Source organism: Leopardus geoffroyi, chromosome C1 (genome assembly GCF_018350155.1).
Source record: "Leopardus geoffroyi isolate Oge1 chromosome C1, O.geoffroyi_Oge1_pat1.0, whole genome shotgun sequence".
In the NCBI taxonomy this organism is placed as follows: Eukaryota; Metazoa; Chordata; class Mammalia; order Carnivora; family Felidae; genus Leopardus; species Leopardus geoffroyi.
Genome location: NC_059328.1, coordinates 47,774,206 through 47,790,286, shown reverse-complemented (window position 1 = coordinate 47,790,286; position 16,081 = coordinate 47,774,206). Strand labels below are relative to the sequence as shown.

Below are 16,081 nucleotides of genomic sequence, written 5' to 3'. Positions count from 1 at the left end.
GTTTAACCAAGTGTAAGTCCCTAGGTAAGTTATGTAAAGCCTTAAGCCTTCAGTGCTCATTCATAAAATAATAACTATAATAGCTAAGACTGTTGACTATGCTTTAAGCACTTTGTATATATTAACTCATTTAATCCCCATAACCACCCTGTGCAGTAGTTAATAATATCATTCATGAGGAAACAAACTTGCTCATTCTTGTTAGTGATGGAGCTGTGATTTAATCCAGGCAGTTAGACTTATGAATCCATACTGCTAACATTACATTATATATCCCCTCTCTAAAAGAAAAATTAAAACCTACAGTTGTTGTGAGAGTAAAATAAGATAAACTATGTAAAAAAATATCGTCATCCATAAGCTAGGACTCCTTATCTAGTATCCAGACATTTGCTTTTCTGAATCTCAGCATGAGACATATTTATTGTGATTTCCAAGTCATTGTTCCAGTTTGTCACAATCTGAATCCAGCTCCACTTTTCTTATACTAGCCTTCATAGATTTGAGTCAACATTTCAGTAAGCTTACCTCTTCTGCCATTGATCACTGCTTAAAATGTTTAACTGGAATAAGGGAAAGCCTCAGACATCATTGTTCCATCAGCAGTACATTGCCACAGTTGACTCATGATTTTTCATCTTGTGCAGAAGAAAAATCATAGTAGATGTCTTGCTTACATTCAGACAAAATATATTTGAATCTTTATGAGTCTGCTAGTTTCTAGCAGATCAGTTCTATCAAAAATAAAATTTAGGGGCACCTGGGTGGCTCAGTTGGTTAAGTATCTGACTTTGGCTCAGGTTATGATCTCACGGTTCGTGGGTTCGAGCCCCGTGTCCGGCTCTGTGCTGACAGCTCAGAGTGTGGAGCCTCTTAAGATTTCTTTGTCTGTCTGTCTGTCTGTCTCTGTGGCCCACCCTTGCCTGCATCTCTGTCAAAAATAAACATTAAAAAAACATTTAAAAAAAAATGAAATTTAGATTTACTTATCATGACATATATTTTCATGAATCCATTATTACCCTTAGTAGTCCTCTCTTCACTTGCTAAAGGCTCAAAATCAGCTGTTGAATAATCTTTTCCAGAATTTTCTCAATATTCACATTTAATTCCTCTGCTCCCAAAGTCCGCTTTTTTTGTTTAAGAAAATAAAGCCCAAAATTGCCTATTTGTAGCCCTCCAATAATTTTTCCATTCTGAACAGTTCCTCCAAAAAGGTCAGTGGGTTTCACATCATGGTTCTTCATTGCTCTGGGATGCATATGCTGTCTTTGTGTTCTTTTTTTTCGTGTTGATGAAGCACTTTTTTACTTGAAGATCTTTCCTCTTCATTCATCTTATATTTCTGAAAAAATGCTTACTATCTATCAGGCACTGTTCTAGGCACTTGGAGTACAAAGTGTCTGAATTGCTGACACTAACAGTCTCTGGTAGAATAGGAGCTAAATAGTCCTGCTCTTTTCTGGTTGTGTTAACATGAACATATATTCCTTGTTTTTTTCTTTCTCTGACCATAGCCTAAAGAAACCTTATTCTTGATATCTTCCTCAGACTTCAGTTCTTTACTGCTCAAAGCCTTTCTAATATTGCTCTCAGATTAATACATGCTTTTTTATCTACCCTTGCTTACGTGCCCCTCTTTTTTTTTTTGTCTTTTTTTTTTTTTAACTTTCTCATTTTTTTTTTTTTCATTTTTTTTTAATGTTTCTTTTTGAGAGAGAGAGAGACAGTGCAAATGAGGGAGGTGCAGAGAGAGAGGGAGACACAGAATCTGAAGCAGGCTCCAGGCTCTGAGCTGTCAGCACAGAACCTGACGTGGGGGCTCCAACTCAAGAGAACTGCCAGATCATGACCTGAGCTGAAGTCGGATGCTTAACCTACTGAGACACTCACCTGCCCCTAACTTTTTTATTTTAAAATACAAGTTTATCATTGAACTTTTCATATACATTAATTTCTTTAGTAGAACCATTGGCATTCATTCAACAAATATTTGAGTCCCTACCCTGTGCTGATACCGTACTGACAAGTGTTTTTGAGAACTTTCTTCTTGAAACTTTTTTTACCATGTCATGTCAGGGAGTTGTTTACATTTTCTTCAAACTTTTTGAAACCTTTCAGTTTAGGACACATGTGTGGGTACAACGTTCTTCTCTTTGGGTGTTAAAAGAAACTAAGGCAACAACTACTTTCTCCCAAAGGCCCTGTCATTTCCCATTTTTTTAATCAAGTCCAAAACTCAGCAGAGTTATATGGGATGTCCTAAGAAATTCCCCTCGCTTAGTATTTTTCTGAGAATCTAGATTTAGATTATTGATACACATTTTCAAATTTAAGTGAATGTTATTTTCCTGATCTTGTCATTGAGATTATATTAGAAATGATTTTTTTTTTCTTTTTCAGCTCATTTGATCCCTTCCAACTGATACCTTGTCACTCTTTCAGTGAAGAAAAGCAGGTACTATTTATGCATCACTAAATGGCCATAAACCATGCCCTTCTGTCAGACAGGAAGTATTTCTTTTCCTTTGTGTGCAAGGCATATATGTATGTGAAAGATTGGACGAGGCAAGGTACATGATGGGTCAGATGAGTGATGCAGATGGGAAATGAAAGAGAATTTCTCCATGCTAAGATTTTGAATGATAATATTTGTAAAAATCTCTGATTTGTGCTGAGCCTTGGTTGGTGATGAGAACTTGGTGTGATAGGTAAAGAAGAAAAGGGTGGACATTCCAGTGAGGAGGAATAAAATCTCTATTTTTATGCTGCCCCATTTTTTTTTTTTTTTTTTATATTTCAGGAGCCATTTCAGGTGAAAGTGGCTTCAGAAGCACTTTTAATAATGGATTTGGTAAGGATAATCTATTGTGTTTACTTACTCTGATTTCTATTCTTGTGTATTTTTATTGCAGGCTTAAGAGAGAGTATGGAAGACGTGTATTTTGGATCTTAACTATCCTCTTTTACAAGGAGTCTAAAAATAAGTCTTTTCTTTTGGAGAAAAGCCAAACAATTGCATGTTTCCATATTTTAGAGAAAATAAATTAATGTGAGTTTTTGCAGACTATTTATCATCATTAACCCTGTTTTAATTTCCTGGCATCCTTTGTCTGCTGCCTTCTAGATAACTGCAGCAAAGCACAACTCCTACCACTTGGAGGTTCCTTGTTTGCACTAAGTTACTGAGACCTCCAGTAGCTGTGTTGGTTTTGGATGTTTTTCTAGAGGATGTTTTTTGTAGGACTACCAGGAGTGACTTTTACTTTTTATCTTTAGGGTCCTGAGTGAGGAAAGCAAATGGTGTCTTCATTTTGTAAATTAAATAATGACATCTTTGAGTGTTTGGTTCAAAGCTTCTTAGCTGGCAGCGCAGATAGATTGAAATCCCAAGTCTTTGTGTAGTGAGCCTAGTGTCTGATTCCTCTGCTATGCCCGGTTACCATACTTACAAATGATTCTCCTATGTATAAGTGAGTTTTTTTCTGATTTTTTGTCAGATGGATTTGTATGTTTGGGCTAAGTCTATTTTGTATTTCTTTTTAGCATGCTCATGTTTCTATGGCAGAAGTGATTGGTCTATTAGGAGGAAGATACTCAGAAGTTGATAAGATAGTTGAAGTAAGTTCTTGCTCTTAAATATTTTTTAAAATCATTTAGTCCTGCTGCCATACCAAATATTTTTATAGATTTCAGTGGATATAATTAAAATAGAATTACCTGTGATATAAATGAGAATATTCCAGTGTGGGCTGGATATTCCCAGGAGTAAATTAACATTCCATATATTGAGTACCTGTTTCCTTTTACCATCAAGAAAGAGGGAGCACGGCCAGGCCTCGCCTCCTCGTTGCCTTCACCAGTAAAATGCTACAACTACTCTTAAGAGGCCAGGAACCATGCAGCAACCTTATAGTTGAAACTTGGTATGCATCACTTTGTTGAAATTATTATCATAAATAATAGGACTCATTGAAAGACTTTGTATGTGCAGGTATTATATGGGCTGGCCTGGAAAACTAACAATTATTATGGCCTTGTCTGAGTGGAAAAGTGGATTCTGAGTTCCTACATCGAATCACTTTTGAAGTGTAATTCATTTGCAGGCTAAAGGCTGCCTGTGATACTGTCGGATAAAAGACGTGGCCTAAAAAAAGCCTCTGTATCTATGTATGAAAGAACTAAAACATTAAAGTGATAGAATTAACGGGATTCAGTGTAACCATGTAAGGATTAATCTTTTATAGGTCTGTGCAGCAGAACCATGTAACAGTCTGAGTACAGGACTGCAGTGTGAGATGGATCCTGTGTCACAAACACAGGCCTCAGAAACCTTGGCTGTGAGAGGCTATCGTGTAATTGGATGGTATCATTCTCATCCTGCCTTTGATCCAAATCCTTCTTTACGAGATATTGACACTCAAGCCAAATACCAGGTGTGCCTCTAGGTCTTGCATGTATGCACGTTTTCTCTCCTCTCGTTGCTTTCTATTCTATTATATAAATATACTTTTTTTTTTAACGTTTATTCATTTTTGAGAGACAGAGCATGAGCAGGGGAGGGGCAGAGAGAGAGGGAGACACAGAATCTGAAACGGGCTCCAGGCTCTGAGCTGTCAGCACAGAGCCTGACGTGGGGCTCGAACTCACCGACCGCGAGATCATGACCTGAGCTGAAGTCTGACGCTTAACCGACTGGGCCACCCAAGCGCCCTCTATAAATATACTTCTAACATTTCTAGCGAAGTATTGAATTTCTAATATTATTTACATCTGGAGTTTTGAAATAACTTTGCATTTTTTCTGATTACAGGGGTAATATATGTTTATTTAAACATTTGGAAAATCAGCTATTTAGTACAGGCAAGCCATCTAAGTGACAGTGGTAATTACTCCCAGAGCCTCTAAAAATTGATGGGAACAACTAGTACAGGGACTGGGTACAAGTGAAATAACCAGAAGCAGTCTATTTTGCATCTCTGGAAAAAAATAAACTTTTGTTTTGTTCCAACATTTTATGTTTGATAGGTGTATGTTTCTGCTGTAGGCAGCTATTACCATATTGATAAAGATTATAGCTGAAGGGTAGTGAAAATAATTTGTAGACATATTCATGGTAAATACAGATTTTCAGGCCAGGTCATATTTTTAAGGATCATTTCTGGTTGGGTTGAGTACATTTTGACCTGAAAAATTTAGAGTGTGGAATGATATATAGTATATTTCATTTAGTTGCTGTTTGGATATGAAGTTTTTAACACACTTTGGTGCTCCTTTTTTCTCCATTCGTTGTTTAAGATGTTGCTATGGGTAAATACTGATTTTTAAATTTATGTAGTCAAGACTAATTTTACTTTTCTTTGAATTGTAGAGTTACTTCTCCAGAGGCGGTGCCAAGTTCATTGGAATGATTGTTAGTCCTTATAATCAGAACAATCCTTTACCTTATTCCCAGATTACCTGCCTAGTTATAAGTGATGAAATTAGCTCAGATGGCTCTTACCGTAAGTTTTCAACAAAAACAACTTCATCCTCTTTCTGCCCACATTTCTTTGAATCTTTCATAGCAACGAATTTACAACTATGTGAAACTATGTGATGGAAAGCTTTGCAGCCTCAACTAGAGAATTGCTGTCTACATACCATGTAGTGCGGCCTCCCTCTTTCCTTTAGTGATATCCTTCTAGATTCAAGTCCCCACTGTGTTACCATGGCCTCTGGGCACAAGGGTTATATTATGCAGAAAAGTTAGAGCCAGGCAGCGTGCATGTTAGTTACAGGCAGGCGTACCACGGAGATACTGCAGGTTTGGTTCCAGACCACCACAATAAAGCAAATATCGCAATAAAACTAGTCAAATGCTTTATTAAGTTTTTGGAGGGAAGAAATGAAATAGAGGAGAACTAAGAAATGAAAAAAAAAAAAAAATCCAGCTGGGAAAAAATGGGGAAAAAAGACCATTTTAGAGCATATTGACAAAGTATGCTTATATTGTAAGGAAGGACAATCATAATGTTTTCCTTCATTTTTTTTTTTCATGCCTTTCGATTTGCTGGCATTTTATTTACCTGAAAAGTCTTAATATTGGCAAAAACGCAGTTGAGAGGCAGTATAATGTAAAGTTAATAACATAAACTGGAGCCAGACTGCCTAGGTTCAGATCCTGGCTCTACTTAGTAATTATGTGTATGCTGATGAACAGGTTATTTAACCTCTCTGTGGCTCTGTGTCCTCATCCAAAAATAAATAAATAAAGGATAGTACTGGCAGCTAGTGCATTTAAGTGGCATTCCATGTAGTAAGCATTGTATAAGTTCTACAGTTAATTTTACGGTGTTGCCCTCTGATAACAGATCAACTCAGCTTTTCTTTTAATACACTGCAAATATAATTACAGGGGGATCTTGAAGGCCATGTGAAAAATTTCTAAGTAGGCTCATCCTTTGGTCTTTTGCCTTTCTGGCTATGTACATGGCATCCACCCCTTGGGCTCCTGTCTCTGGAACTGAGCATGACCATTTTGACAGGAGTGCAGTTGCTGCCCTTCCAGAGTTCATCCTATTCCCTGACTGGTTAGGTTAGCACCTGTAGGCAGGTCAAGTGAGTGTGGGCCCAGAAGCCAGGCAGACCTGCTAGGGCTTAAAATCCAGGCTCTTCCACTTCACCAGTCTAAGCAGGTCGTTCCACGTGTCTCGGCCTTCGTTTCCTTATCTTTAACATAGGAATAATGCACCTGCCTTATAGCATTGCTGTAAGCTCAATGACCCGTGTGAAAATAAAAATCACTAGGATGGAATTGTCTTCGTTTGCCTACCTCGGTGTCTGTTTAGCCGTAGTTCTGGCACCGTTTTTAACAGTGCCCCCTTTCACTCAAAAAGTCTCTTGATTTGGATATAAATTATGTGATCATCCTGCTTCTCCATTCCTTACATAGAATTGTCATGCAAATGGTACATGTACTCTTCTTTATTGTTATTAATTGCTGAGCATTAATATGCTCGATGGGCCAGGTTCAGCCAGGCAGTAAATATTTAATGAATGCCCACTATGTTTAAAGTGCTGTTCAGCTGGTCTGCCAGGTTGTGGTTGTGAGGATTCTTGGTAATTAAAAGGAGATTGGGGATTGAAGCGATAGTTGATGACAGTCTGCTTCATTATGCTTTTCTAGGTTTACCTTACAAATTTGAAGTACAGCAGATGCTAGAAGAACCTCAGTGGGGATTAGTGTTTGAAAAGGCAAGATGGATAATAGAAAAATACCGACTGTCCCATAGGTATGTGCTGTGGTTTGAGGTGGCCGCACATCTGCAGCGCGTCTCATTAAATGATGTTTTAGAGAAAACCCAAGTTAAATATAAAATTATGATGTATGGCGTCAGTGACAGTTTATTAGAAAACAGATTCGTTTGTGGTATTTGTTTCATCAGTTTGTCTTCATATTTCTTCCAACAGCAGTGTCCCTATGGATAAAATCTTCCGCCGGGATTCTGACCTGACTTGTTTGCAGAAAGTAAGCTGCCTTGATTTTAATTGGTTCTATTGTTCACAGATTCTAAAGCTATTCATCTCGATATGGTTTCCCATGATGCCTAATGCTTTGTGGATACATTTTCTGTGTATTTTTGTTATTGCCGTTTCCTATCTAAAATTAATTTCTAGGAGAAAATTAGTAACGTATTTTGTTGCCCACACTTGCATATAGAAGTAATACTAGTTTAGAATAAATTTGTCAGTGTTGGCTGATAAATTTCCTAGCAGATTATTATTATATACAATGGAGAACATTTTTCTCATTTTATTAAATTCAAAAGTCTCATGTTTCCATTTAGCCTTAATAATTGTTCGTTTTTAAGATTGGTAGTATAAATCTAATAATTAAGTTTAAGTGTCATTTTATTTAACTTTCTGGTAGGAAATAAAGAGTCCTGAATATTTTTATTTTACTTCTTGTTTTGCTTCTATGGGTATAAAGAGTTAAAGACCCATAGACTGGTAACATCTCTTTTTTTTTTTTTTTTTTTTTTGGTAGCAATTTAAGAAGAGAAAACTGAAACATTCTGAGTTTCTTTTTAATATTTTTACCCCCTTGTATTAAAACTTTCTTTTTGTTCTGTTGGAAGATTAATGTGCATGTTTCTCAGGAAACAGCTCTACCATCCTGATGTAGCGTCCATGTATGTACATAGATTTTCGTTCTACAGGATTATTTTGCTTTGTAAATGTAACTACTAAAAAAAGAAGCAAAGTCACAAATTTGTCCAAAGTAAAAAAATCACACTTAAAATCTCAAGTGTTTCTCCTCATATAAAGTCATAAAGGAATAAGCCCAAGCATTTCTCAACAGTGACTTCCTACACTCTAGGCGTGATTATTGATCACAAAACTGTCTTCAACCACATTTAAGGAGACTGTTTCTCTTTTGCTTATTAGAAAAAGATTTGGAAAGGGATACAATAACGATAGTAGTGCAAATCTTACCCTTTTTAAATATTTAAAACTGCAAACCCTCTTCTTACCCTTTTTAAATATAAAACTTTTCTCTCCAATAGCTCTTGGAGTGTCTGAGGAAAACTCTGAGCAACGTGACTAATTGCTTCATTGCCGAAGAATTCTTGACTCAAATAGAAAATTTATTCCTTTCCAATTACAAAAGCAAGCCAGAGAATGGAGTGGCTGAAGAGAACTGTGCTGTGGGTCCAAAGGAATTGTTAATGTAATTATTTTAAAGTAAGGCATTCTAATCTGGACACAGAGATCCTACTCTCAAAGTAATAACCTTGAAATTATTGTAATTTAGCTAATAGTGGCACACCTTTAATATTTTGTCTCTAGTTCACAGAATCCAACTTGGTCACGTAAATCATGTGACAAAGAGATATGGACTTGTTTTCCTACAGTGATTATCAGAGTCTTGTGTGAACCAGGGTCTGCTGCGGTGCTCCAGTCCGACCATGGCCAGTAAGCAGTGCAGTAGACTCTGAAGGGCTGTCTGCTGTACTGTTGTATTCAGGTCGATAAATGGCATGTATCTGTCATATTTATTTCTTCCCCAACTAGTCATTCCATTTTTGGTACTTCATGTCTGTGTCTCATTAGGAGCACTTCCATTTTTTCCATGTGTTTTGGTGAGATTTGGTTATGGTTGCAAACGAGACATGGATGGATGGTCACTGAGGTAATTAATAACATGGTTGAGAACTAGTGGTCTAATGAATCTAGCAACATGCTATAGGAGGCCAGCGCAGGCATAAGAGACCCAAAGGAGAGAATCAGCTTGCCAGTTTTCCCATTGTAGATATTTGTTTCCATTTTATTTTATAGCAGTAATACTACAGGATATGGCATTTTCTCAGCTATCTGAAACATTTTGTATGGATTTCAGATACATGAAATAATTAGCTTCAACTGTATGTCCACTTCTGTTAGTGTGTGTGATAAAACCTCATTTAATTGGAAGATGAGTAATCTTCACCCTCAAACTAGATTTTTTTCTACCTGTTCTCAGAAGAGGCAAATTATAATACTGCTTAAATATTAAATCAGAGATTTAATTTTAAAAACAAAAAAGCCTTCCAGGGTATATTACATATCTAATCCAGTTTCATATACTTTCTAAATGTAGAACATAAGTTAGCAAACTTTCTTTTTTTAATTTTTTTAATTTTTTAAATTTTTTTTATTTTTTTATTTTTTTTTACATTTATTTATTTTTGAAAGACAGAAACAGAGCACAAGTTGGGGAGGGGCAGAGAGAGGAGACACACAATCCAAAGCAGGCTCCAGGCTCTTGAGTTGTCAGCACAGAGCCTGATGCGGGGCTGGAACCCACAAACCGTGAGATCATGACCCGAGCTGAGGTTGGACACTCGACCAACCAAGCCACCCAGGTGCCCCTTAAGTCAGCAAACTTTTTATGTAGAGGGGCATTTAGACAATAAGTTAGGTTTGTAGGCCACATACTGTCTCTATCAGACATTCTTCTTTGTATTTTTTTTACAATCCTTTAAAAATGTAAAACCATTCGTATTACCTCATGAGCCTCACAGAAAACGAGTTGCTGGCCATTATCGTCCAACCCCTGCTCTAAAGAATTAAAAACATTTATAATTTTATTTTCAGATGCATGAACCTGAGAACCTGAAAGCCCTTATTTACATCATCTTCCATCATCTTTGTTCTTCCAACAAAACTTAAAGTTGTGATTTACATTTGAGTACATTTTCAAGTAAAATTAGCAATCATGCTGCCTGTTTACTCAAATAGATTTGAGTTCATTTCTATTAGCTATAGAACTGATTTACACCCATTCTCCAAACATCCTTATTAATAATAGTTTTATTACGTCTTATCTGGATGTGATTCTGTATTTTTATCTCTTTTGGTTGTAATCATTAGCTACAGAAGAATATGGCAGTATTTGAGAGAGCAGCGAGCCAGTTTTAGATGGCCTGGGTCTTGGCTCAACCTTGTGACTGTGACTTGGAGGTGGGGGGTGGAGAGATGGATACAGTTGACCTTCTCTGGGCCTAAATTCTTGTGTAACTGAGGTCTAAATGACCTTCCTAACAGCCCTGCAGGTCTAAATGTATTCCTCTATAGGTAGTTAGGATAAACAATGAAACAATGTATAAGGCAATTACTTTTGGGACTGAGGTTTATAAGAGCTATAGACCAAAAATCAGGAAACCTGAGTACTTATCCTAATTCTATTATCAGCTTTGCTCTGTGACAGTGATAAAATCACATAATCTGTCTGGACCTCAGGCCCTTCACCTATAATCCACGGGTCTGAGTTTTATGACTTAGTTTATCCTTCCATGCACACAAAGTCTGCGATTCTGTAAAACATAGTAATTGCTTCCTTTGTACTCTTCCTTTTGACATATTTTTCCCATTGTACATTGGGAACAGATCCTAGAAAGTGGTATTAATTAGCTCTTGATTGATATTTCTGTATAAATTGATGAATTCGGGTGATGGGAAATAATCGAAATTGTTAACAATTCTTTTCTCAAATCCGGTTCCTCTGCATGCCAAGTTAACCATATTTACCAACCTAAGCCATACTGTGAGGAAGTCAAAGATGGTAATCTTCAGAGTTTAGAGTTGGAGAACACAATTTTTTAAATATTTACTGAGTGTTTTTTCTGATGATAGAGTATGTTTTATCATAAAATATTTTTTAAAAACAAAATGAATAAAACAAAAATATATAAATCCTGTTATCTAGAAAACCACAGGTAACATTTTAGTATATATTCTTCCCCCCTTTTTTTTCTTGGACCATGTAATTTTGGAACATTAAAATCTGTAGTTTTTTCCTCTCCCCTGTTCCCTTTTGCTCTTATCATATTCTTAAAACATTTTTCAACTGCAGGTGCCCGCATTCACTGCCCACTTGGGCTACTGAGGGCAGTCAGAGCCAGGGCCTTGGAGAAGCACAGAGGAAGTCTGTTGAGGGGCAGTGTAATATAGGAAATTCAGGAGGAAGAGACCCAAAGGAAAACCTCCCTCTGGTAATGTTTACAGGAGTGGAGACTGGACCTGAAAACATCCAGATCTCTTCATCCTGATTTGATTCTTACAGTTGCCCAATGACAGTAAAATAATGAACTTTTTTTTTTTTTCTTTTTCCTGCTTGGCTAGCAGAAATTGACAGTAGTACTTTGCCAGTATTAGACTTAGTTCTCTTTAAAATCTAATCTCAAAGTAGCTTTCAAAAAAGAAAAATCAGTGGAATAAGATCGACAAGATCAGACTCTCCTTCCTCCTCCATTATTTTATCCTTGAACTGTGTTCAAAGCCACATTAGGACTTAGACACTTTTGCTGCCTTTGGATATCTTCTTCCAGAAAAAATTAAAAATAAATTCATTATAATTGCATTTGTATAAAATGAATCTGATATTGTATATAAACATGTCCTCAATCTAAAGGATTGATTTTTTTCCTTCTGAATTGAAAAGAAATTAAAACATTTTATGGGCCTTAAAGGTATTGTGGGCTGGAGGCATGGTGCCTAATAGATAGTAAGGTGGCCTTGCCTGTATTCTGAAGAGTATCCTTGGGAAGACGGTAGTCATTGGCCTCTCCCTGGAAAGCCTGTCTCACCGACCCTGGGGCAGCTTCTTCACCCCAGCCAAGAACACTGCGGTTCCTGGGGCTTTAGATCTATAGATTTGCACTTCATTCTTCACTCACCTGACCAAAGCTTAGGAATGTTGATTAGGAACAATCATCCTTCCAAAAAAAAAAAGATAGGAGGCGGTGATTAGTTTTAGCTGTCACATAGATATTTTTGTTCTGATCCTTAATCTATAGTTTTGAACCTCATGCCATGTATCCTACCACCTTTCATTTCTTCATTTCCCTCAAGCCCTTCTCTTCATCCCCACCCCCTCTACTTCTTACCTCTCAACCCAGAGGTACAAGATGGTTCGTTTAGCATTTGTTGAAACCGGGCCTGAAGAGCAGAGCTAAACAGACCCGTTCGTGTTTTGTGGAAGCTCATGCTGCCCCCGCCTTCCCTCCACAACTTCGCTGCCCCACGCGAGTGGGGTGAGGTCTGCGATGTGCAGACTGGAAGCGGGTCAGAGCTTCGGCAGCAGTGTGGGCAGCAGGGAGACTGCAGGCTCAGCAAGCCCACCTGAGCAGGCCTCCTGCCGTGCAGTTTGCGTGCTTCCGTTGGGTCCCGACAAGGGGAGCTGTTGGGCCTGCGGGAAGTGATATGGGCAGGCCACCCCAGGATTGAGGCTTTGCCTGTGGACACAGAGACCTATGGACACCTGACCCCCTGACCTATGGCTGTCTATCCACACGTCATCAACACGCATTCCACCCCAGTTGTTGGGTTTCTCAGTAGAAATTAAGGAAGGGCAACTAAATTTTGTTTTGTTTTTTTCTCTTTTAACCTACATTCTCCTCTACCAGTAGCCAGATACTTAAGTCCAGAGTCCTACGTGATGGCATTCAGGAAAACTTACTTTATCCAAGCACAGAGGAAAAAGCACATTTTTATCATCATCTCTATCAGGATTAATACAAAATTTAATAAATTTGATCAATATCCCCAGTTTACCAGCAGTTAGTTTTCTTACAAATTAATACCCTACTTTGCAATATTTCCAGAAAATCACTGTGGAGAATAATATACTTTAATTCCTGACCTTTCCTTAAATGGTTTTATATGTGCTTTTCCCCCCAAACTCTTTATTTTCTCTGTTTTGTTTTGTTTTTTCCATTTACCCTGTAATTTGTGCTTTCTGGCCTTTGCTCAGTCTTTTAAGCGACCTTAAATTCCTTCTGGAACAAGGCAGAGAATAAATATGTTAGTTCCCTAAATACGAGGAGAAAGTCAAAGTTTCCCAGAGAAGCCATGATTATACCAGATGCTTCCTCTATACCAAACTAAATCTGAGAAGGTAAAATTAACCTAGGATATCTGGGTTGTTTGTATTTTCTTCCTTCGACTATATTTATGAATATATTCATAAGAACTTTAATTTCAGGGAAAAATGCCTTGTGTGCTGTCTTTGAGGTTTTCTAGAGTAGTCTTTGAGGATTTAAGAAGAATGTTAAATGTGATTTCATAGTTTGTACTCCTGTTTCATAGGTTATCACAGAACATTTGTTTCAGCTATGAACTATAGAATAGTATTTAGATTCCAGCATGACTTAAATAGACTGATCAGAGATCTTTAAATTTGCGGATTTGATGTGCAAATTGTGTATTATGTATAAGTTTACTCTATTGATAAACCTGTTGCTGTTGTTTTCCCCAAATGTTATTAGTGTTTATGGATTTCTTTTATTACTTCGAATTTTGGAATGTTCTGTAATGAAAGATAATGACTTAAACTATTTTGTACATTTAAATATGCCACGTTGTCTAAATCTGTATTAAAGAATATTGTAAATATTAACGTTTATACAGTTAAGAAAGCTTTTCCTCGAAATGGTTGAACTCTTCTCCCTGTACTTAACAATGACATATTATAAAATACCTGATTTTAAGCTTTGAAATTTTAGCTTGTGGTAAAAATTAAAGGGAAACCTTCTGAAGATTCTATATAAGTAAAATTTTGAAAAAAAAAACCTGGTGAATCATTTGGTATTTCTCAGTTTTTAACATCATATACATTGAATTGCAAACTATGTCTCATTAATTCAAACATTGATTTTCTATTATGTTGAACATTGTAGGGGACACAAAGATGAGTAAATTTTGATTTCTTTTTCCCCCATAAGAAGCCTATTTATTACCTAGTACATGGGAAAGACATAAAACCAACATGAACAGTGAGGATACAAACTGGAATTGATTATAAATGCCTGTAAAAGACTTCAAGGGTAATAGGTGTTTAGGCAATAAGAAATAGTTCTCTAGAGTGTGAGTGGTGAGATTGATTTCTTGGAAGAAATCACCTTTAAACATCCCGGCAGGATTTGGTTAAATGATGTTTGGGGAAGGATGTTCCAGAGAGAAGTGACCTTAGCAAAGGTATGGAGACAAGGAGTGGGAAATATTTAGAGAATGGTGAGTCTTTGGTCAGAAGGTAGGGTAAGTGAAGATGTTAGGTAATTCACATGGAGACAACTAAGGACACAGAAGGTATAAAGTGAGAAAAATCCCGTCTTAAAACCAGAATTCATTCATTAACGGTCTTTAACTTTCCAGTCTTTTTTTCTAGCATAAACAAAACTCTATTGAAAGAGGACTTCCATTTTTAAGATTTTTTTTAATGTTTATTTACATTCTCCTTGATGAAGTTCTCTCCATTTATTTACTTTCTCCTTGATGAAGTTCTCTCCAGCTTAACTGTTAACTCAGGCAAAAGACCCTGCAGGCAAAGCATCCCCTGATGGGGGTTGAAACTACCCCCTCAGATAAAAGGGAATGCCCTGACAGCAGCAAAACCCTACGGTGACTTAACAGGAGAAAATGATGGACTTGACCTTTACTCCCCACCTGAATGTATCCCCCCACCATTGTGCCACATTTTCCCAATATAGACCTTAAGTATTTTCGGCACTTTGGAGACCATCTTTGTGACTTCAGTCCACCGGGTTCTTGGTGTTGCCTCACTGAAATAAATTTTCTTGTTCTACTACCATTCGTCTCTCTGCCTTTGGATTTTGTCAGTGGCGAGGGGCCAAGCCTGGTCTGTTGGGGACCCCCAGAACCAGGTGCCCTTGCACCCCACGCCGCAGTTGCAATTCTTGGCAAGCTAGCCAGAAGCTGTACTTTCAGTTTGTCCAGCCCCCACTCTAGAGACCCCTGACGGTTGCATTTGGGCCTGGCAGTGCACCTGGGCTCAGCCATTCCTTTACTGAGCCCGTGGCTATGATAGGTCAGGGTCAGCAACTCGTGGTTAGTCTGCCCCGGATGGATGGGGAGGACCAGGAAGTCCTATGCAGCTGCTGACACCTTATGATGTTTTGAGGACTTGCCCTGAACTGCATCAGTCCACTGCCGTAACTGCATTTGGGGAAGCAGAGAAACCGACAAGTTGCAGAGTAAGCAGGTGCTAGAAATTTGGCTCCTGGTAAGTTCGCCCCCATAGGTGCACGCCCTGAAAACCATCCTTCCTTGTTACCCTGCTGTTGGGTTCTTTTGAACCATTTGTTTCAGGTTTTCATAACGCATTTGTTCAGGTTTGTTTCATAACCCATTTGTTCAGGTAGCTGGAGTTGTGGCAGGGGGTGTTGTAATTTGTGAAGGTATCGTGAGGTAAACGGGAATCCAGGGTGTGCATTTGGGAAGATCTCTGTTGGAAATTGGGTGTGTTCAAGATAGGGAATGCTAACTATCCCCTCCCAACCCCCACCCCCAGGCAGAGTACTAGCTGACTGGTCTACTTTTAGTTATAAAACAGAAGATGCTTGTTTTTGTTTCGTTTTAAGTTTACTTGTTTTGATAGGGCGCGTGCACGATGGGAGAGGGGCAGAGAGGGGGAGAAAGAGAATCCCAAGCAGGTGCTACAATGTCAGTGAAGAGCCTGACGAAGGGCTCAAACCTGGGCTGAAATCGGGAGTCCAACACTCAACCAGCTGAGCCACCCAGGCACCCCTAAGAGGATGGC

The 16,081-nt window shown here is 38.0% G+C and overlaps 1 protein-coding gene across 7 annotated transcripts in view; it reads left to right on the top strand.

Moving 5' to 3' along the window:
* The window catches only part of MYSM1 (Myb like, SWIRM and MPN domains 1), a 39,415-nt gene extending 25,313 nt beyond the window's left edge, over positions 1–14,102 (top strand). For 5 of the 7 annotated variants that reach the window (XM_045477587.1, XM_045477584.1, XM_045477585.1 and 2 more), the window contains 8 exons: positions 2,404–2,458; positions 2,804–2,854; positions 3,547–3,621; positions 4,248–4,436; positions 5,372–5,504; positions 7,169–7,274; positions 7,453–7,510; positions 8,550–14,102. In XM_045477587.1, coding sequence (XP_045333543.1) covers positions 2,404–2,458; positions 2,804–2,854; positions 3,547–3,621; positions 4,248–4,436; positions 5,372–5,504; positions 7,169–7,274; positions 7,453–7,510; positions 8,550–8,717 — 835 coding nt within the window. In that variant the 3' untranslated portion in view covers positions 8,718–14,102. The remainder of the gene's footprint in view (positions 1–2,403; positions 2,459–2,803; positions 2,855–3,546; positions 3,622–4,247; positions 4,437–5,371; positions 5,505–7,168; positions 7,275–7,452; positions 7,511–8,549) is intronic. The other 2 variants (XM_045477582.1, XM_045477583.1) reach the window with 2 other exon arrangements.
* The last annotated feature ends 1,979 nt before the right edge of the window (positions 14,103–16,081 follow it).